Raw genomic sequence first — 20,103 nt, forward strand, 5'->3', positions numbered from 1 at the left:
CCACACTGTGGTGGATACTGTATAAATTTTGAGAAGACAGATTTTTAATTAGTAATGGCTTAACGGGTTATGGGGAACGTGCCGGAAAGTGGAGTTCAGAGATGAGATCTACAAAGGTCATTTTAAATGCCAGAACGGGCTTGAGGGGCTGAACTTGCCAACTCCTGCTCCTAGTTCTTGTGTTGTAAAAGATTAATTGTGGGACCATTAGCAGTACTTCAGCCATGAGTTTCATTGTTTTCTTCTGATCAGAACTGGCTGGGTTAGACACATTGCTCATTTGAGAGTTTTACTGTGATGCTTCTACAGGGAAACTTCAAGTATTCTAACGTGATGGGCGGGCTCTATTTCATTCAGATAATCGATTATTCAGTTAATCGATTTAAATGCCTTTCCCCTCGGAGTTTTTAATGTCTGTTCCTCGTTCAGGAGACTGCAGAAGCATACAGCGCCAGAGGCACCACTCCCCAACCCTGTCCCCACCCCAAGCTGTGCATCACCTACCCCGCACCATCTAACACGGTCCCCTCAACCCCGTCTAACACCTCCTCCGCCCCCAACACCACGCCCCTGCCCCCAACCCTGTACAGCACCAAGATTCAGATAAATAATGTTACATTTTTGGTCAAATCCAACATCGATGAAAATGTGAACAGAAATTATCAGGTAGGTTTTTAGTCTGCTTTGTTTAAACACACAGGCTATTTTTCAAAAGGAAGGACACAAAATATTTTTATTTAGCTTAATTACAGTATTTTATTTTTACTTTGCACGTTTTCTTGCCCTGCAGATGAAGTGAAATTTGTCAAAGATGCTATCAATCAGGTTAAAACTGGCAGAAGTAGGACTGTGAGAAACAAAAAGACAATCAAAAGACCTAAGAGTAAGTTAAATTTTCTCAACTCTCTTTACAATCTTCAAAGTTTGGCCTTATCTGAAACCCTCTGGCAGTTGCCCTGGTATTTGCTTAAGCAGCAACTTTTCATTAAAAGGCCAGACAGACCATTTGAGTTTTCAAGGAAATCACAGAAAAGCTGAAATTGTACCCTTATCAATGTCCACAGTGGCACACATACAACTCAGAATTCTGACGAAAGGTCGCTGGACTTGAAACATTGGCTTTATTTTTCTTTCAGGGAAGTAGCCAGACCTGATGAATTTCTCCAGAACTTTGTTTTGTATCATTGAGAGTCACTGGATTTTTCCTTTCCTTATATAAGGATCTAGTGGCCAAAAATATTTTTCTAACTAATGTTTCATGTTAATTTTCTAAAGACCAAACAAAATCTTAATGTTAATCCAGTAATAAACGATTTACAAAATTGCTTCTAAGCATAACTGTGTGATAATCACTTCTATATACTTAAATTAGTCTTCAATTTTATTTAGTGCTTTTATTTAACACACTGAAGTATTTATATGATCAGTTATCTACTATTTTAACTGGAATTAAATGATTTAAATTGGCAAATGCTTTCTCTACTGTCACAAACATCTGGTCAAACTCCTGGAACTCTCTTCAAACAGTACTGTGCACGTACCTTCACCGAATGAACCATGGGCTTTAGAAGCTGATTCACCAATTGTTCAAGGGTTTTTAGGAAATGGGCAACAAATACTGGCGTAGCCATCAAGACACATCTCATGAATAAAAATAATAAAACAAAAATTCCTGCTCAAAATATTTCCAAATGGAGAGATGTCTAATTTTAGATTTTGTTCAGGTGAATTCTACATTCTTAATGCTTCAGCAAAGAAACTAACAAAACTGGCCAGTTATTCTTTTTCTTTTGTCTTGTCGTTTCAGCATGGTAGATTTAAAGAAAAATTAGACTTTCAAAGTGCCTGGAATCATGAATTACATTTGTCAGGATCTGCCTTTGATCTGTTGCCTGATCCTGCAATCAACTTGAATGTTAATTTGCCAAGTCAACATTCTGACTTTGATTAATGAATTTTTTTTTTGATAAGGTGATGTCAGTAACAAACATTTCTGATGCTTTGTTGAATTTTGCTGCTTTGAAAACTGCTTGTTTGATATTCCAAACTTCTTTTTTCTGTTTTGTGTCAGACTTTGTTCTACAAAAATCGAGCTATCTTTGTCCTTGTAGCTTGGCAAACTGGATGACTCCTATGCTGTGTCATATAACCACAATTATTTACAGAAAAAAGGATGCTGTGAATGATACAAATTATTACAAAATTTCAGAAAATAAACAAAGAACTGCAGATGCTGAGATCAGAAACAAAAGCAGATGCTGCCAGACCTGCTGAGTTTCACCAGTGATTTCTGTTTTTGATGATGATGATGATGATCTGAGGTACCAGTCAGGTGGGATAGGCCCCCAACATCCTTGCCATGATTTTCTGTTCTACATTTAGCAGCAAGGCTAAAATATTTGTTTTCTTCTCAGTTTTCTTTCCCTAACCTAGGGTTATGGACATTAAAATTGATTTTTTTGAGTTGCGGACAATGGAACATTTCCCATTATGATATGCAGATAGGAAATGCCTTGTTCCTGAACTGCTTGTTGAAAATACCAAAGAACAGTTTCCCAAGATTCATTGACTTGTTGCTCTTCCTTAATGATTACAAGTGCTTCACCTCAGTTTAAACTTAATACTGCCTCCTCAGTTAAGGTTGAAAATTATATAGCATGCACAAATCATGTCCTGCTTTGGTCTTTCATTCTCCAAATGAATATCCATCTGAACTATAAATGTTCCAACACTAAGAAAGGAATAACTGATGCTAACATTGTTCAGTTAGCGACTCCAGTTCAATACAATATTGCTCCTTGTGACATTTTAAGAGGAATGCTACAGCAGACTCTGCTTAACTTAGAATTTTTCTTCCTCCACTGATAACTACTGACTCTTCCTGTTTTGTTTCTACACACTGTGAACTTAGAATTAGCTTTATTATCACTTGTACTTACAAGTCACCATTTACGGCGCCATCTTAGGTACAAAGCTACCTAGGTACAGAAGCTTAAGTACAAAGCAAAAGAATAAGTAAGGTTGCAGGAATCTCTGCCCCTTTGTTCCACCTAGCCACTGTTTGATCTCGTGCCATGCCAACAGTGCAATCTTTTGAACCGTTTTCTTTGGTCATCCCTGTACAGAATCTAAAGTCTCATTTACCAAGAATTCTTTTGAACAAATCCCTTATGTTGAGAACTTCTAAACACTATTTCCTCTCCAGGAGTTTCATCCAAATCACTGAGAACATATATGTACTGTTTCATAGCATCTCACAGTACAGAAAAGGCCCATTGAATCTGCATTGAAAAAAATTAAACTACACCCATTTTTCAAAACTTGGCCTATAGACCTGAATCTTTTGATATTAAGTGCTCATCCAATTAAGTTTTAAATGTTTTGATGTTTCCAGCCTCCAGTACCCTCTCCGACATTGCTTTCCAGATTCCCACCATCCTCTGTGTTAAATAAATATTCCTTGTATCCTCTCTAAGAGGAAGGTTCCTTTGCTGAAATAGTGGTCCCAGGAGGCGACAGGGACAGCAATGTAAGCCTGAACGAGGCACTAGTATCTTCATTGTGGTGAGCCCAACTTCAAGTTTAGGACCCAGCTGATTCAGCAGTGGCTGCATTGCCCAGATCAGCCCAATGTGGTCTCATGGCTCGATGACGTCGGTGAGGCAAGATGGCACCAAAGACTGGCAACACGGGTCCAGTCGTGCAGCTCCAGGCCATGGCTAGGGCCCAACTAGCTGGTGGCGGAGGTGATGGTGTACCAGTTGTGTGTCGTGTGGGGACTAGGGGCACCTGAATGTTCACAGATTGAGGAATAGACTTTGTGGCTTTCTTTTTCTGGTGGTGAGGACTCATGTGGAGGCAGGAAGTGATCTTTTGGCTATTTTTAAAAATCCTGTCTTTTGTATACTAAGATGGCACTGGTGAATCGCAACTTTGTACATTTTTCACTGTACTCCTGTACCCGACTACACATGTCAATAACATCTAAAACTCCTACCTTTCACCTTAAAAATTATGCTGTCGCTTATTGATTTTTCAGCTAAGGGGAATAGCTGTTTTCTTTCCACCCTTCATAATCTTACACATCTAATCAGGTCCCCTCTTGCCTTTCTCTGCTGTAAAGGAAAAAAACCAAGCTTATCAGAATTTTCTCCAATAGTTTCCCTACCATGGATATGAGACTCTCAATTCTGTAAATCCCTGGTCTATCTCTATCACCCTTCTTGAAACGCAGAATCACATTCATTAAGCTGCAGTCCTCTGGTACCTCCGCTGTGGCCAGAGATATTAAAAATTTGGGTCAGGGCCTCAGTGATTTCTTCCCTGGTCTCCCCCAGCACCCTGGGATACAACTGATTCAGACCCAGAAATTTGTCTACTTTTAAGATTGCTCAAGCCTCCACGACCTTTTCACTACTACGTCAAACTCTCAAGAACCTCACAGTTCCTCTTCCAGAATTCTGTACCTACATCCTCCACCCCCAAAATGAAGACAGGCTTGAAGTATTGATTTAACATCCTACCAGTGACCTGTGGTACCACACATATTGCCCCCTTGATCTCTAATGGGCCCTACTCTTAGCCTGATTATCCACTTTCCTTTCATTATACCTGCAGAATATCTTGGGATTAGTCAGTTAGGCACCTCCATGGACACCCTCAATAATGATCTAGGTTGGCCTTCAATATTTGCAAATTTCAAGGGAGTAAGCAATTCACTCCAAATGTCTATTCTGCTTCATAGATAGTTTGAGTGGCAAACCTTTCTGTAGGAGACTGCATGTCATTTAAAACTGGGATTTTAAAATCTGAATTTTCTAAGAAGGCATTGTTTTAATGTTATTATTACAAACATGAGTGATGCAGCGAGAATGTATTTTCATGTTTATTTTAGAATCTATAGTCTAATGGTCTCTTGCTGTCATGTTTATGTTTCAGGAGTGCACAGATGCAGCCTTTGTGGGAACAAGTACTTGTATTATTCTATTCTTTGGAAACACAGGCTTATGCATGGAGGTACATTTTACTTCAGATCTTACAACTTTTAAGATAATAAATTAATTTTGGCTGATGTGATGAATGGCAAATTCACTACTTACAAACACGTACAGCATTTAGTTTCTTTAATAAAATTAACCCTGTAAAGAAAGCTTAGCAAGTGTGAATTCTTGTGATTACTTCACAAAATATGTTCAACAGATTCTGGGTTTCTCAGGATGAACAAAGAGATCTGATGTCTCCCATATTGATGGTTGAAACTTTCTCCTGTGTTTTGTCACTATTGACTCCCAACACTGGATTGGGTTTTTGTCAGAAGCCTCACAATGCTGAATTAAAATTTCTTAGAAGTGAGTAGGAAAAGTAAATGAAATCAACGCTGCCATTGTTTACTTACCAGCTGAAAGAAAGTCAGCACTGGGAGGTGTGCAAGTGGGCCATCTGGCCACACCTCAACCTCAGGAAGGCATGTTGAACATGAACCAAACAGAGCAAAGACAGGAAAGTAAAAAATGGGACCTCTGGGCTGGAGCGTTTCAGTTATGGAGAGGGTTTGGATCGACTGGGGTTGTTTTCCTTAGAGCAAAGAAGTTTGAGAGGAACCATGATTGAGATGTGTACAATTATGAGGGGTATAGATAGGGTACACAGGTGGAGGAATCAGTGACAGGGAGTGGGGAAGGGGGGGGGGCATAGATTTAAGGTAAGGGGCAGAAGGTTTAGAGGAGATGTGAGGAAAAACTTTTTCATCCAGAGGGATGGTGGGATTCTAGAATGTTATGCCTGTAAGGAAGAATAGAGGCAGAAACACTCATAACACTTGTGAAGCCAAGGCATACAAGACTATGGACCAAATGGTGGAAAGTGGGATTAGAATATTAGCTAGTTGTTTTTGACTGGTGCAGATGTGATGAACCTTTTTTCTGTACTGTAGAGCTCTGTGATTTTTTTTTTTATTCTAGTAGTAATTCATAATTTACATGAACCATACATCCAGTGACTTATTACATTTAGTCAAGCTGATATCAACCTTTTATGTCTCATGAAATTATATTAGACTAAACTTTAGTTTTCTTGTTTCCAAGACACACACAGCATTAGTCAAGGAACCTAATGTGGTTATATAGTAATGATAAAATGTTTTAACCTTCAAGTTTACAGCTTATGAATGTGTATGAATTTAAGAAATACATTTTAACTTACAGGGAAAAAGAAACATTTCTGTCTACTGTGTGGATCAGGCTTTTTCAGGTCAAAGGATTTGGACATTCACTTCAAGTCAATACATCTTCAGGCCTTTAAGTTCAAGTGTCCACACTGTGAAAAAGGTTTCAATCGACCTATTGATGCTCAAAAGCACATCATTATTAGGCATACAGGTAGGTCTTTATCAATGATACGCTAGGACTTGCTGCTTCAGAGTTTTAAAAAAATCTTTAGATTAGAATCCGTTAACACAGAGGTTAGAAATTGTTTATGGATCATTAGATAATTACAAATAAGGAAGACCATTAAGTCTATCTGGCCTATTCATCCAGAATATTCACTAATATCACCTTGTGATTCATAATAGCATTCATCTGCTCTGGATGGAACAAACGTGAAACATGGAGAGCATAATCTGCTGTTGTACACAGATTTATTTCAATAATCCTGGTAGAGTTTCAGAACAGTACTTGTTCCTTGCTATTTGGTTTAAAAAGTTAGGAAATAATGTCTATGATGTTTGAAAGGTGTGCTGGAATCCTAGGAATGTATGGTTTCACAGGGAAAGGGGATAGACATCAAAATGCTGGTTACTGTTTGAGGCTAATGCAGATGAAGTGTAAGTACTCGAGCAGGGCTGTTTGCACACCCACATCCAAAATTAAATGAACCACGTGTTACAACAGAGGTTGGAGGAGTGTATTGTATTTCTCCTGTCCCACTATTCCACTGATCATAATGTTTCAATGTTTCTGTTCTGAATAAGAACTGTAATGAATACAAAATATTAATTTTGTTTCTGTCTTTACATATGAAGCAAGATCTGTTGAATTTTTCCATTATCTGTAGTACTTTGCTTTTTTAAAAAATATTTTTATTGAAAAAAGGTTTTCTTCACAACGTTATAAAATTACAAAAATATAACATTAATAACAACACTAAACCAACTACCATACTATACAAAAGAACTCACAATGACACTCGTAACTCATCAATAAATAAATAAGTAAATAAATAACACCGCTCAGCATAACAAGACTTCAGCTCTCAACCTTGAAGAGCATCAATTATTAAACCCATGTTTGCTCGAAATTCATCCTTTCAGGACATTAAGCTTATTAAACCAAACCACCATGGCTAGACAAAAGTCCTAATTAAAATGGCAGACAGATCTGCTGCCAAATAATTTTAAAAGGGCTGCCATGCCTTATAAAAATTGTCCATTTTCTGGTGCACCATGTTTGTAAGAACATCCAAAGGAATGTGTTCCATAATTAATTTCTGCTGTCCCGAGACACCCGGGGGTTCTCAGACACCTGCATATCAGAATGTTCTTCCTCGCACAAAAAGTGAGGATGTTAAAAACGCTTTTTCCCATGTACTTCTAAGGGAGATAAATTCAGCAAACCCAGGAGAAGAGAAACCGGATCCACTTGACTTAGGTCCCTAAGGCCCTCTCTATGACTCCTGCCACAGCGCTCCAGTATGTACAGAGCCTGTGGCAGGACCACAAACAATGAGTGAGGGTACTCGTATTTATTTTACATTTGGGACACATTGAAGATGTACCGTGCTTAAATTTTGCAAGACAATCTGGGGCCAGGTGAGCCCTATGAAGAATCTTTAACTGCATAGCAGGGTCCTATTACATATCAAAATCTTCCTCGCACTCTCACAAATGTCCTCCAAAGTTTCCAGAGTGAGCTCCACCCCTAAATCTCTCTCCCAGACCTCCCGTAGTTGCTCAATGTCACCCGAGGAACCTCTCCCTAACAAATGATCGAGAGTACTCACTGAAATAGTGCTCTTAGCCTGAAGCACCCTCTTTTCTGTATCAGATTAATAACACTCAGTCAGAAGCATAGTCACTTTTCGGAAAAAAATCTTTGATCCGAAAAGAACGGAAGAGGTCCCTGCTCAAAAATCCACACTTGAGTTATTTGAGCAAAATACATTAACGTTTCATCTTCAAACAGGTCAGCCAAACAAGAGACTCTCCTATCCACCTAGGACTTAAACTCAGGATCCATTGTCCCTGGCCGGAAACCTGACGTACCAACTATGGGAGAATAGAAAGATGTGTTTGACATATTACCCTCCATCTGTCACATTGTCCTCCATGCTTTGACGGTGTTAATAACTATTGGATTGTGGTAATGTTCTGCAACTATCCTCATTTTGTCCAGAAACAACAGGTTAATAAGAGGACACTTAGCCAGGGAGGCTTCAATGTCCAACCATATCGATGCTGAATCCTCATAGGCCCAATCACACTCAAAACATAAAAGGGAGCTCAACTGATATCTTCTGACATTCGGGAGATCCATTCCCCTCAACCCCTGGGGCATTTGCAATTTTGTTAGCTTGATAAGAGGCTGCTTATGGCACCAAATAAAAGAACTAAACCAACCATTTAATTTCTGAAACATTTGTCTAGGAAAAAGCAAGGGAAGCATCTGCAAAGGGTATAATAAGTGAGGAAGAACATTCATTTTAATAAGAGCAACTTGACCTAGCCATGATATTGGAAGGGCCCCCCCCTCCATCTTTGAAGATCTTGTTTAATCTTGTCAAGCAAATGAACAAAATTAGCCTTGAACAACTGATCAAAACTAGGGGTAACAGAGACTAAATAAAGAAAGCTTCCCTGTGCCCACTTAAAGTGGAACCCACCTTCAACGTCCGGTATTCCCCTTAGACCCTCCATAGGCATAACCTCCGATTTTGAAAAATTGATCTTGTAACGTGAGAAAAAGCCAAATGAATTAATACATTATATCAACTGGGGCACCGAAACTGCCGGGTTCAAAAGAAAAATGATCATCCGGGTATAATGATCTTACGCAACTTTGACCCGACCTTTGGGGCAGCTATATTAGGGTCCCCACGAGTGGCCTTTGCCAGAGGCTCAATCATCAAAATGAAGAGCAAAGGTGAGAGGGGACAGCCTTGCTCACTGCCCCTACCAATGTTAAAATTATCAGACCTTATACCATTAGTGAGAACTGCCACCAGAGGAACACTGTAAAGGACCCTTATCCATCTAGTAAACACTTCACCCAGGCGAAACTGCCCTCGGGTATAAGAAAGATATGGCCATTCCACCCAGTCAAATGCCTTCTCTCCATCCAAAGAAACTACCAACCCTTGAACTGACCATTGCTGGCACACTGCAATTATGTTATCAGTCTCCTTACATTATTAGAATAACTGTGACTCTTTACAAAGCCTGTCTGATCCTCCCGACCAGTAGAGGGCAACACCCTTTCCAACCTCAATGCCAAAGTCAGACAAAATTTTAAAATCAGAGTTTAAAAGTAAGATGGGTCTGTAAGAAGCAGAATCTTCCAGGGTCTTCGCTTTCTTGAGGATAAGAGAGATATTAGTGCCTCTCAAGGATGATGGGAGGCATTCCCAACTATATGAATAGTTATACATGTCAAGCATCGATCCTGACAGTATGTTTACAAATTCTTTATAAAAGTCACTGGGCAAGCCATCAGGGCCGGGTGCCTTTCCACTTTTGAAGTTGCCTCACTGCCTTCTGTATCTCTTGGGCTGTTAAGGAGAGATGCCTGTTCAGCAGACACACAGGAAGATCCAAATTCCGAAAAAAAGACTTCATCTTATCCCATCTGTCCTCACAGCATTCAGACTGGTAAAGTTCAGAGTAAAACCTCCGAAACGCCTCATTGATGTTTTTAGCATTGCAAATAAGAGTCCCATTCCCTTCCCTAATAGAAGCAATAGTCTGGGAGGCATTCTTCTTCCTTACCAAATATGCCAATTATTTACTTGGCGGATCTCTCCCCAATCATCTTGAAGTTTCCATGATTCTCTGCTTGCCACTGTAGCATTGTATCAGAACTGGGCGGGGGTGCTGACCCTGACCAGATCTGCGCACCGCAACCCGGTGTGCTCTATAAATCTTCACCCGGTCTGCCTCAGCCAACAAATTGTGTCAACTGGTCTTCAAAAATAAACTTGCTGGCTGCCCACCTTCTATTCCATCCAGCAGGCAAATGACCCGGATATCTTTACTCCTGCTTCTATTTTCCAGGTCATCAACTTACTTAGGTAGGGCTTGAACCTGTTTCTCAAGGGCATGGATCCGCCCTGCCGAAGACTCGACCTCTGTCTCTGATGCCGCAGTCCGCCACTCAACCTCTTCAACTCCCTTCCCGAGCCCTTCCAACTCCTTCTCATGCTTTTGCAGCATGGTTGAGATGGGCTCCAGTTGATTACGAATCTCTTCCCTTATCTTCTGGATCAGCTGTTGTATGACTGCGAGTTCCTCCATGATGTTCTGCTGCACAGACATTTCTTTCACAGCTGCCGAGGGAGCCGCAACTGCTTCCCCAGTTGCAGTCTCGGGCCTGTCCGCTGTTTGAGTATCTCCAGTATTCAGAATTGGCCGTTTGCTTCCCCTTAGTGATTCCCGCATGCTCAAAAAAGGGTTTAAATGATAGGTCTTTTTTTGGAAAGAATTATTGTTAAATGATAAAACAAAGGTAGGGGTGAAAAACTATTACTACCTTGGGTTGGGGTGCAGAGTTCAGCAAGGCTGATCTATTCAGATCACCGCCATCTTGAATCCAGTACTTTGCTTTTGATTAAGTGTTCTACTGTGTCATAAATATGGTCAATGATTTATATTATCCATATTCAATTTTAAATGCTGTGTGAAAAGTTAAAAAGTTACCCCTCTAAATAACCCAACACAAACACATCCATTAAAGTAAAAATAAAGAAATTTCCTCTGCAGAATTTAATTTTGGAAAAAACTTTGACTTGTTAGTTGCGAAAGAATAAAATGATAAGATATGAAATGATCCAGATGAATTTCAGTCTGGTGTCCTTGCATACATGGATGTGTGTCACTCGACACATTCACTTGTTACTGAATTCTCTTCAGAAACAGTCCATTTAGGAGTTGTCAAGAGGAAATCTTCAGAAGGCTTGGAGAGGTGGTGTTTCAAATTTTCAGTTCTATCTTGGGATCCTCCAGAGAAATTTGTCAGAGAGATGCAAAATGCTGAATTGGAGGTCTCTTCACGTGCTACAGTGAACAGAATTCCAGAACAAATCAGTCACTACTCCTGACAACCTTAAACTCTTTTGCTGGAAATCTCATATCTAAGTTCAATTGTGACTTTGTTTTTCAAAAGTCTCTATTCAGTGACCCTTCTCTATTTTTAAAAAAAGGTATCTCCTCAGTATTGTAAATGGACTGATTTTTCACAATCTTTTCGGCATGATTACTAAAAAAATTAACAGTCAGCACTGTCATAACTCAAGTTAAAGATAAAACAGATTTGCATCATAGAATACCTTCGAGTTCTCAGGATAGCTCAGAGGGGTTCACAGGCAGTGCATTTTGAAATACAGGCAGTTTTGTTAGCAATACTGCATTTTTTTTTAAACACAAGGTCCCTCGCAGTCACAAAACTAAACTAATAATTTAAGTTGCAAGAAGCATTTTGGTGTCCTGATAAATAACTTGTAAGATGTTTTCTAAAATCTGTTTGACGGCTATTTGCAAACCTCAGAAATAGCATGGATAATTAATTTAAAAACACCTAAAGAAATCATTGCATTTGTATGAAGTTAAACAAGCTGTTACATTCAGTATAGAAATATCTAAGCAAACAATCCAGGTTTCCAAAATTCACAACAACAGCTGGTTGTTCTGGAGAATTGGCATCATAGGTCTCAATAGCACTGTCTGCACATCTAGTCCAGTCCACGCCAGGCTTCCATCAATTGATAGTACAGTACTACCCAGGTACTGAACCTGCCCCATTGCAGACAGCACCTGATTGTGATGAGAACAAGGTAGAAAGTAAGACATACAAATAATTCTGGAACTTATGGGGGCTAAAGCTGAGGCACAGTTGTGCTAGAATATATTTCTAGTCTTTGACAGAAGACATGCAAAGTGCAAGATTCAAATAGGAGCCAAAAAAGAAAGTCAACATGAGGTAATATTTACCACTTTCTGATTATTCAGGTGATTGACTGTACAATATATTCAGAATCTCAACTGCTTTCACAGTATACTGCAATCAAAGTATACAATTGGTCAAAACAAAAATGGCCTTCAGACTGGAGTGCAATCAGAAAGCTGGTTTTAACATAGGCTAGTCTCTCAACTAATTGTTTAATTTTGCATGTACTTCAAAGGCATGAACTATGATAACAACAATAAAAAAAATGAAAACTGCAGAAGCTGGAAATCTGAAATAAAACCAGAAATTGGTGGAAAAGCTAGCAGCAACTGTGGAGAGAAGTTAGAGTTGATGTTTCGGGCCCAGTGACCCTTCCTCAGAACAGACCCTTGAGCTCTGAAGAAGGGTCACTGTCCCCGAAATGGTAATTCTGATTTCTCTCCACAGATGCTGTCACTCCTGCTGAGATTTTTCAGCAATTTCTGTTTTGTTATAATAACAATAGTATTTTAATGTCAGATTTCTTTAATTTTCAGATTTGAAGAACTTTATTTGTCGAATTTGTAACAGAAACACAGAGACAGCTTCTGCACTGCAGAATCACATCAAAAAGTACCACTCCCCAAGTAAGAAAACTTAAATTTGCCATCAGTAATAAGGTTATGCTTTGTAAAAACAAAAGCATTGTTCATTTGGATAACTACCAACAGTGTGCTATTATTATGAGTATTTTAAATGCATTTAATTTTATTTCCCTATGCTGGGATATGTCTTCACTGCCAGGACAAACCTTTCAAAGATGGCAGCATAGTAGTATAGTCAGAAGGAAATCGCTTTGGCAGTCTTCAGCATTGACTTTGGACCCCACAAACATTTTTGACATTAACTCTAATGTGGGCAAGGAAATCTACCAATTACCATTTACTTTATCCTTAAATCAGTGTTCCTCCTGTTGTATACCACCTAGAGGAAGCAGAAGGTGGAAAGAACATAGAATATACTCTAGAGTGGGAGACTGCAATGTTCATGACATACAATGGCACAGTAGCAATACAACGAACTGAACTGTCCAAGGGTAAATCTGCCAGAATGGACCTTGTGACAGGTGGTAAAGCGAGCTAACAAGAGGGAAAAGAAACTTACTGGACCTTGTCCTCACCAGTTAACCTTTTGCAGATTCATCTGTCCAAGACAGTATATTGGTTGGAATAACTACCACAGTCCTTATGAAGACTAAGTCTGTCTTCACACCAAAAATACCCTTTATTGTGTTGTGCAGCATTACCAATGTGCTAAATGGGAATAATTCAGAAGATATAGTAGCTAAAACTGGACATCTAATTGGGGTGCTGTGGGCCATCAGGAGCAGAATTATATTCAATCACAATCTATAACCTTGTGGCCCATCAAGCCTGGTTCAATGAAGAATGCAGGAAGGCATGCCAGGAGCATCACCAAGCAAACTTATAAATGAGGTGTCATTCCTGATGAAGTGACAAGATAGGACTACTTGCTGCCTCTGCTAATTGGCAGTATGCGACAGCGTTGAGTGATCCTGCAAACAATGGAGCAGTTCAAAGCTCTGTAGTCCTTCCAAATCCAGTTGTGACTGGCAGGGAACAACTAACAGGAGGTAAGGTTTCCACAAATATCACCATCCTGCTCATTGTGAGAAAAACTGAAGTATTTCCAATTATCTTTAACCAGAATGCTGAAAGGAGAGTGCATTTACCACCTCCTCCCCACCCCACTTTAGGCAATTCAATTCACGCCACATGATGAAAGAGGAATGGACTAAATTATCTTACTGAACAAAGAATGAGGAATTAAACTGGATTCAAATATTGATTAGAGCTTGGCTATGGATACCAGTGCACCATTAAATTTAAGATTGAGATCAATTTATCTTCTCATCGTTAATCTTGATGCCTTTTCACTTCATATTTTAGTTATTTAAACATTTATTATGAAAGGTATTAAATATTTTTTCAGGCAAAAATTAAAACTTAAGCCAAAATTGTGGTAAATACATTAGCCATTATTTGGGCAAGTCCTCAGATGAAAATGACATGCAGCTGTTCCAGCCAGACTTCATCCAAGACAAATCTATTTGCCTCTGAGCAAGCATTGATCATGATCCCTCTGAAGCTTAGAGGCAATGAGATTTATTTGTTCATTATGATTAGTAATATCTAACAATTTCTTTCTGAATTCCAAACTTAAGTTTCTGGTTATGTTGCTGCTCTCTTATCACTTTGATCTCTTCTATATCAACAAAGGGTTTCTATGTTAAGCAGTTGGTTGCTTTTTCCCTTGGCTATGCTACGCTTGTAGCCCTACAGTGTCGAATCCAGCAGTAGTTGCTTTCATTGAGGAATCTCTCTTTCACAAACCTTGTGGATCAGAACTGCTGCCTAGTCCCATGCAGATACTTGACAATTGAAAGTGATCAAAATTAAATCAATCATGCGCTATTTCAACCTTTTTATGGGTTCAAAGTTCTTTAATAATGCTCATTCACGATTTGTTGAGAGATCAGAGGCAGTTTTTACCCGTCTTTCCCATTTAACCAGTTTTCTTTTCTGTTTCCTTATGTTGACAATCCCTTACTGGATGACTATTCCTATTTACACAGGACTTTTGTTGCTCAACTTTGGACCAATCAATCTTGTGAACATTTGAGGTGAACCCAACTTTGTTCTGGACTTGGATTCATTTTTAAAATTAGGTGCAGTACTCCAAGAAAATCATGTTATTTTCTCTAATCAGTCATTAATCACAAGCCATTACAACAATAAATCCCACCCCCTTTTCCCAAAGAATTCAATAAAAATTGGAAGAAAGTGCAATCTGATACTTTTTCCATTTAAAATCATGAAAAATAATGGTTTCAGTTAGTATTTTGTAACATTTATAAATTTGTACATCAATATTAGCAGTTTCCATTGGTCCCAACTAGACTGATAATCATTCATTAGCAAAACTGGCAACTGCTGTAATTTAAAATTGATATTTTTGCATAGTAATTGTCACCTGATTGTTTTTATAGCATTGTTCTCTTAAGTTTTCAGCTTAGTTCTTGACTGGTATTAGAACCCTCACTGATTTTTCATTCTCAATTTGGTTTGGCGCTGTGTACTAGGAACTGTTGTCTGGGGATGACTTGTAGACTTTGAAACAGCTTGTGTTTAAAGGAAAAGATCAGACCAAACAAGGTTTCTTTGTGAGGACAGGTGTGGAGGCCAATTGTAGGCTGAGTCTTGATTAAAAGGATTCGAACAGACATAGTCACAGTGGAACGAACACTTAGTGGAGAACTGCAGACCAGCATCTACAGGAAAGCAACAAACCAGATATTTAACTACAGGAGCAATCATTCCAAAACCCACAAATGGAGCTGCAAGAGGACATTATTTAAATGGGCCACAACACACTACAGCAACCAGGAACTACGAGTAGCAGAAGGAAAATACCTATACAGTGTATTCAAGAAGAATGGTAAACATAGTCCACCGATTCTTAAACAACAAACCCAAACAAGTAGACACAACATGCCCAGCGACTCTAGCCACACTACCATACATCAAAGACATCTCAGAGATGACTAAGAGTCTACTCCGACCCTTTGGCATCATGGTAGCCCACAGACCTACCAACGCACTGAAATAGCTACTGATGAACCTAAATGACCCTATACGAGCAAACAGCAAAACAAATGTCATTTACAAAATACCCTGCAAGGACTGTAACAAACACTACATTGGACAGACAGGCAGAAAACTAGCTGCCAGGATACTTGAACACTTGAACAACTAGCCACCAAAAGACATGACTCACTATCACTAGTATCCTTACGTACAGATGAAGGAGGACATGACTTCGACTGGGACAACACTTCCATCCTAGGACAGGTTAAGCAGAGACATACACAGGACCTGGCATTCAAGTTGGAACTCCTTCAATAAACACATCGATTTGGACCCCATTTACCAACCTCTGAGAAAAAGAATTGGAAATGATATCACCCACCTTAACAGACCAAGACATAAATAAAAAGTGGGATAGTACACCAGTGCTTCACCGGAGGCTCACTGATCACTTTACCTACCATGGTGATAAAATGTCTGAAAACAAACCTGCCAGCTCAGTGAGCAAACTTACAACCAGACATAGTGATCCCAGGTAGAGCATTGAGTTTAAACAGATAGAAGTTGGCTGTTAACTAGCTCAGTACCTGGGAATTGGTTCCAGCAAGTCTGGAAGAGACTATATCCAAGGAGATGGCAGACATTGAAAGGTAATTGAGACCTCAGGAAGATGTTTTGACTAACAGGGTGGAACAAGGGTTTTTTTTTTGTAATAAATGTGTTTTGGTGGAAACCAAATTGATTGCTGACAAGACAGCATAAAGATTTGAAGATTCCCTATACCACCTTTTTGGAAGCCCACAGACTACAAAGCCAAGTTATCAATATTGCTGCTTTTGCCTGGGTGTACTGAGATGATCCTAATTGGCAATTCCAATAAAGCAACCAAGGAGTACACGTGTATATTTGTCAAATAACATATTATGAAAGATATTTAAGTAAATCTGGTCACTTTAATTATTTCATTTTATTTATCCTTTATCAGTTTCTCTTTTATGTGAATGGGGCTGAAAACAAATATCAAGTTTAAAGCACAGACATTAATTAGAATACTGTGTTGTACCAATTTTCTCTCTGTTAAAGTTAGTGTATTGTTTTGTATCTTAAACAAAAGACATAACCAGTGTCTGGAAAATAATTATTCACAAAGACTGGCATTGGTTATTCAAGTCTGGTTAGGAGCCATTGGAGTGACTATTGGAGTTGTCTATGATGGTTTAATCTTACTGTGTTGCGAATACGGAGGTAGAAGGGCTGTCTGCCTCAGTGTTGTAACAGTGAGAAGTCTTTTTTAAGTCTCAAGGTGTCTGGTTTTGTAGTGTTTATGTAGAGTTTTAGATGAGACTTTATGCTTTTTGTTGCTTATGCAATGCTTTTTCTTAAAAGGTTATGTAATGACTACTACTCAAAGCTAAAAACTTATTTTATACTTTTTTTTACATAGAAGTCCCCTGCACTCACTGTGATTTTCTCTCGGGTAACAAATTGCAATTTTAAAGACACATGGAAAAACACTGAAATAATGTGACACAGAGTAAGTATTCTAAGAAATGTGAATCTTGTGTAAATCACTGGCTTACTTGAAGCATTCTGTCACAATGACTTTGCTAGACACATGCTGCTAGGAAAATAAAAATTATGTTTCATTGTTACATTTATGCAAAGTGCCCTCAGTTTTTTCTTACTAGATATTTCTAATAAGCCTGTTTAGTCATGTTATGATGCACGTCTGAAGCAGGTGGGACCTGAACCTGGAACTTTCTTGGATAAATGCTGATGAAGAAATGTGTTGAGAGACAAAAAGAAAACTGTAGATGCTGGAATTCAAAATAGACAGGCAGGACGCTGGAAGAACATGGCAAGCCATGCAGCATTAGAAGGTGGAGAAGTCAACATTTCGCATGTAACCCTTCTTGATGAAAGTAGCTGTTTGTTTTTAGTTCTGTAGCTAATCTGTACCAAAGCTCTAAAATTAAGTATGGTTCAATTGAATACGCTGAAGAGAAACAAAAAGGACCTGATGCCAGTTTCATGGGGTGAAATAGCTGGATGAACACAACATGAAGAACAGAATGTGAGATACAGTAACAAGTGAAAATTTGCATAGAGGACAGAGTAATAAAGTTGCTGGGATGAGGTGGTTAAGAAAGAGTGGATGGGAACTAATAAATAGTATAAGAGTCAAAGAGACGTACAGCACAGAAACAGACCTTTCGGCCCAGCTTGTCCATGCTGACCTGATATCCTAAACTAATCTCGTTCCATTTGCCAGCACGGTCCATATCCCACTAAACACTTCCTATTCATATACCCATCCAGATGCCTTTTAAATGTTGTAATTGTACCAGCCTCCACCACTTTCTCTGACAGCTCATTCCATACTCTAACCACCCTCTGCATGAAAAAGTTGCCCGTAGGTCCGTTTAAATTTTTCACCTCTCATCCTGAACCTACGCCCTCTAGTTCTGGACTCCCCCACCCCAGGGAAAAGACCTTGTCCGTCCATCTTTATCTGTGCCCTCATTATTTTATATCTCTCTATAAGGTCAGCGCTCAGCCCCTGATGCTCCAGGGAAAATAGCTCCATCCTCTTCAGCCTCTCCTTATAGTTCAAATGCTCCAATCCTGGCAACATGCTTGTAAATCTTTTCTGAACCCTTTCAAGTTTCATAACATGCTTCCAATAGAAGGGAGGCCAGAGTTGCATGCAATATTCCAAAAGTAGCCTAACCAATGTACAGCTGCAACATTACCTAACTCCTATACTCAATACTTTTTAACCAATAAAGGAAAGGATACCAAGTGGCCTCTTCACTATCCTATCTACTTGTGACTCCACTTTTAAGGAACTATGAACCTGCACTCCAAGATCTCCTTGTTTAGCAACACTCCCCAGCACCTTAGCATTAAGTTTATAACTCCAGCCTTGACTTGCCTTTCCAAAGTGCAGCACCTCACATTTATCCAAATTAAAGTCCATGTGACACTCCTTGGCCCGTTGGCCCATCTGATCACGATCCTGTTGTACTCTGAGGTAACCTTCTTTGCTTTCCACTACACCTCCAATTTTGGTGTCATCTTCAAACTTACGAACTATACCTCTTATGTTTCCACCAAATCATTTATATAAATTATGAAAAACAGTGGACCCAGCACCGATCCTTGTGGTACACAACTGGGCACAGGCCTCCAGTCTGAAAGGCAACCATCCACCACCACCCTCTGTCTTCCACCTTCAAGCCAGTTCTGTATCCAAATGGCTAATTCTTCCTTTATTCCATGTGATCTTACCTTGCTAAGCTGGCTACCATGAGGAACTTTGTTGAATGCTGACTGAAGACCATATAGATCATGTCCACTGCTCTGCTGTCATCAATCCTCTTTGTTACTTCTTCAAAAAATTTCAATCAAGTTAGTGAGAGACCATTCCCCCCACACACAGCTATGTTGACTATCCCAAATCAATCTGTGCCTTTCCAAATACTGCAAATACTGTCCCTCAGGATTCCCTCCAACAACTTGCCCACCACTCACATCAGGCTCACCAGTATTTAGTTCCCTGCTTTTCCTTACCACCTTTTTAAAATAATGGCACCACGTTAGCCAACCTTCAGTCTTCCGGCACCTCACCTGTAACTATTGATGATACAAATACTTCAGCAATGATTTGGAGATGCCGGTGTTGGACTGGGGTGTACAAAGTTAAAAATCACACAACAGGTTATAGTCCAACAGGTTTAATTGGAAGCACGCTAGCTTTCGGAGCATCGCTCCTTCATCAGGTGATAATGGAGGGCTCAATCCTAGCACATGGAATTTATAACAAAAATTTACAGTGTGATGTAACTGAAATTATATATTGAAAAACTGATCGTCTGTTGAGTCTTTCATCTGTTTGAATACCATGATAGTTTCACTTCTTTCATGTGTAAATCACAAAACCTTTTGTTTTAAAGTTGCATTCTCAGGTTAGCTATTAACAATAGGTGATAGCCAGACAATATGTTGAAGGTGTTGGCCCGCTGTGTTCTTGGTCTATGCCATGATATTTAGATTGTTATCTCACTTTTTAAATTATAATCAGAGTTTTACATGAATTTATGCAGTTTTTGAGCAAAGTACAGTATAACTGCAAGTACAGATTCTCCCCACAAAATATGTGTGCATGTGGGTCTTTGTCTGTGTGTCTGTCTGGGTTGGGGTCGAGAGTGTGAGAAAGTGTATGTGTAGTGAGTGTAGAGTGTCTTAAGTCTGTGAGGGGGTGCATTGGGAGTGTGTGTGTCTGTAAGGGTGTGTGTGGGTGC

The 20,103-nt window shown here is 39.3% G+C and overlaps 1 protein-coding gene across 21 annotated transcripts in view; it reads left to right on the top strand.

The window, feature by feature from the left end:
• The window catches only part of LOC122564803 (uncharacterized), a 98,443-nt gene that overhangs the window by 69,700 nt on the left and 8,640 nt on the right, over positions 1 to 20,103 (top strand). For 19 of the 21 annotated variants that reach the window (XM_087998460.1, XM_087998459.1, XM_087998468.1 and 16 more), the window contains 5 exons: positions 791 to 883; positions 4,939 to 5,016; positions 6,204 to 6,377; positions 12,689 to 12,778; positions 17,244 to 17,333. In XM_087998460.1, coding sequence (XP_087854586.1) covers positions 791 to 883; positions 4,939 to 5,016; positions 6,204 to 6,377; positions 12,689 to 12,778; positions 17,244 to 17,296 — 488 coding nt within the window. In that variant the 3' untranslated portion in view covers positions 17,297 to 17,333. Of the gene's footprint in view, positions 1 to 790; positions 884 to 1,807; positions 1,972 to 4,938; positions 5,017 to 6,203; positions 6,378 to 12,688; positions 12,779 to 17,243; positions 17,454 to 20,103 lie in introns of those variants that run through there. The other 2 variants (XM_043720068.2, XR_015760720.1) reach the window with 2 other exon arrangements.

Source organism: Chiloscyllium plagiosum, unplaced genomic scaffold, assembly GCF_037043375.1.
Source record: "Chiloscyllium plagiosum isolate Xiang-an unplaced genomic scaffold, Cpla_swu_hap1 HiC_scaffold_21, whole genome shotgun sequence".
Lineage (NCBI taxonomy): Eukaryota > Metazoa > Chordata > Chondrichthyes > Orectolobiformes > Hemiscylliidae > Chiloscyllium > Chiloscyllium plagiosum.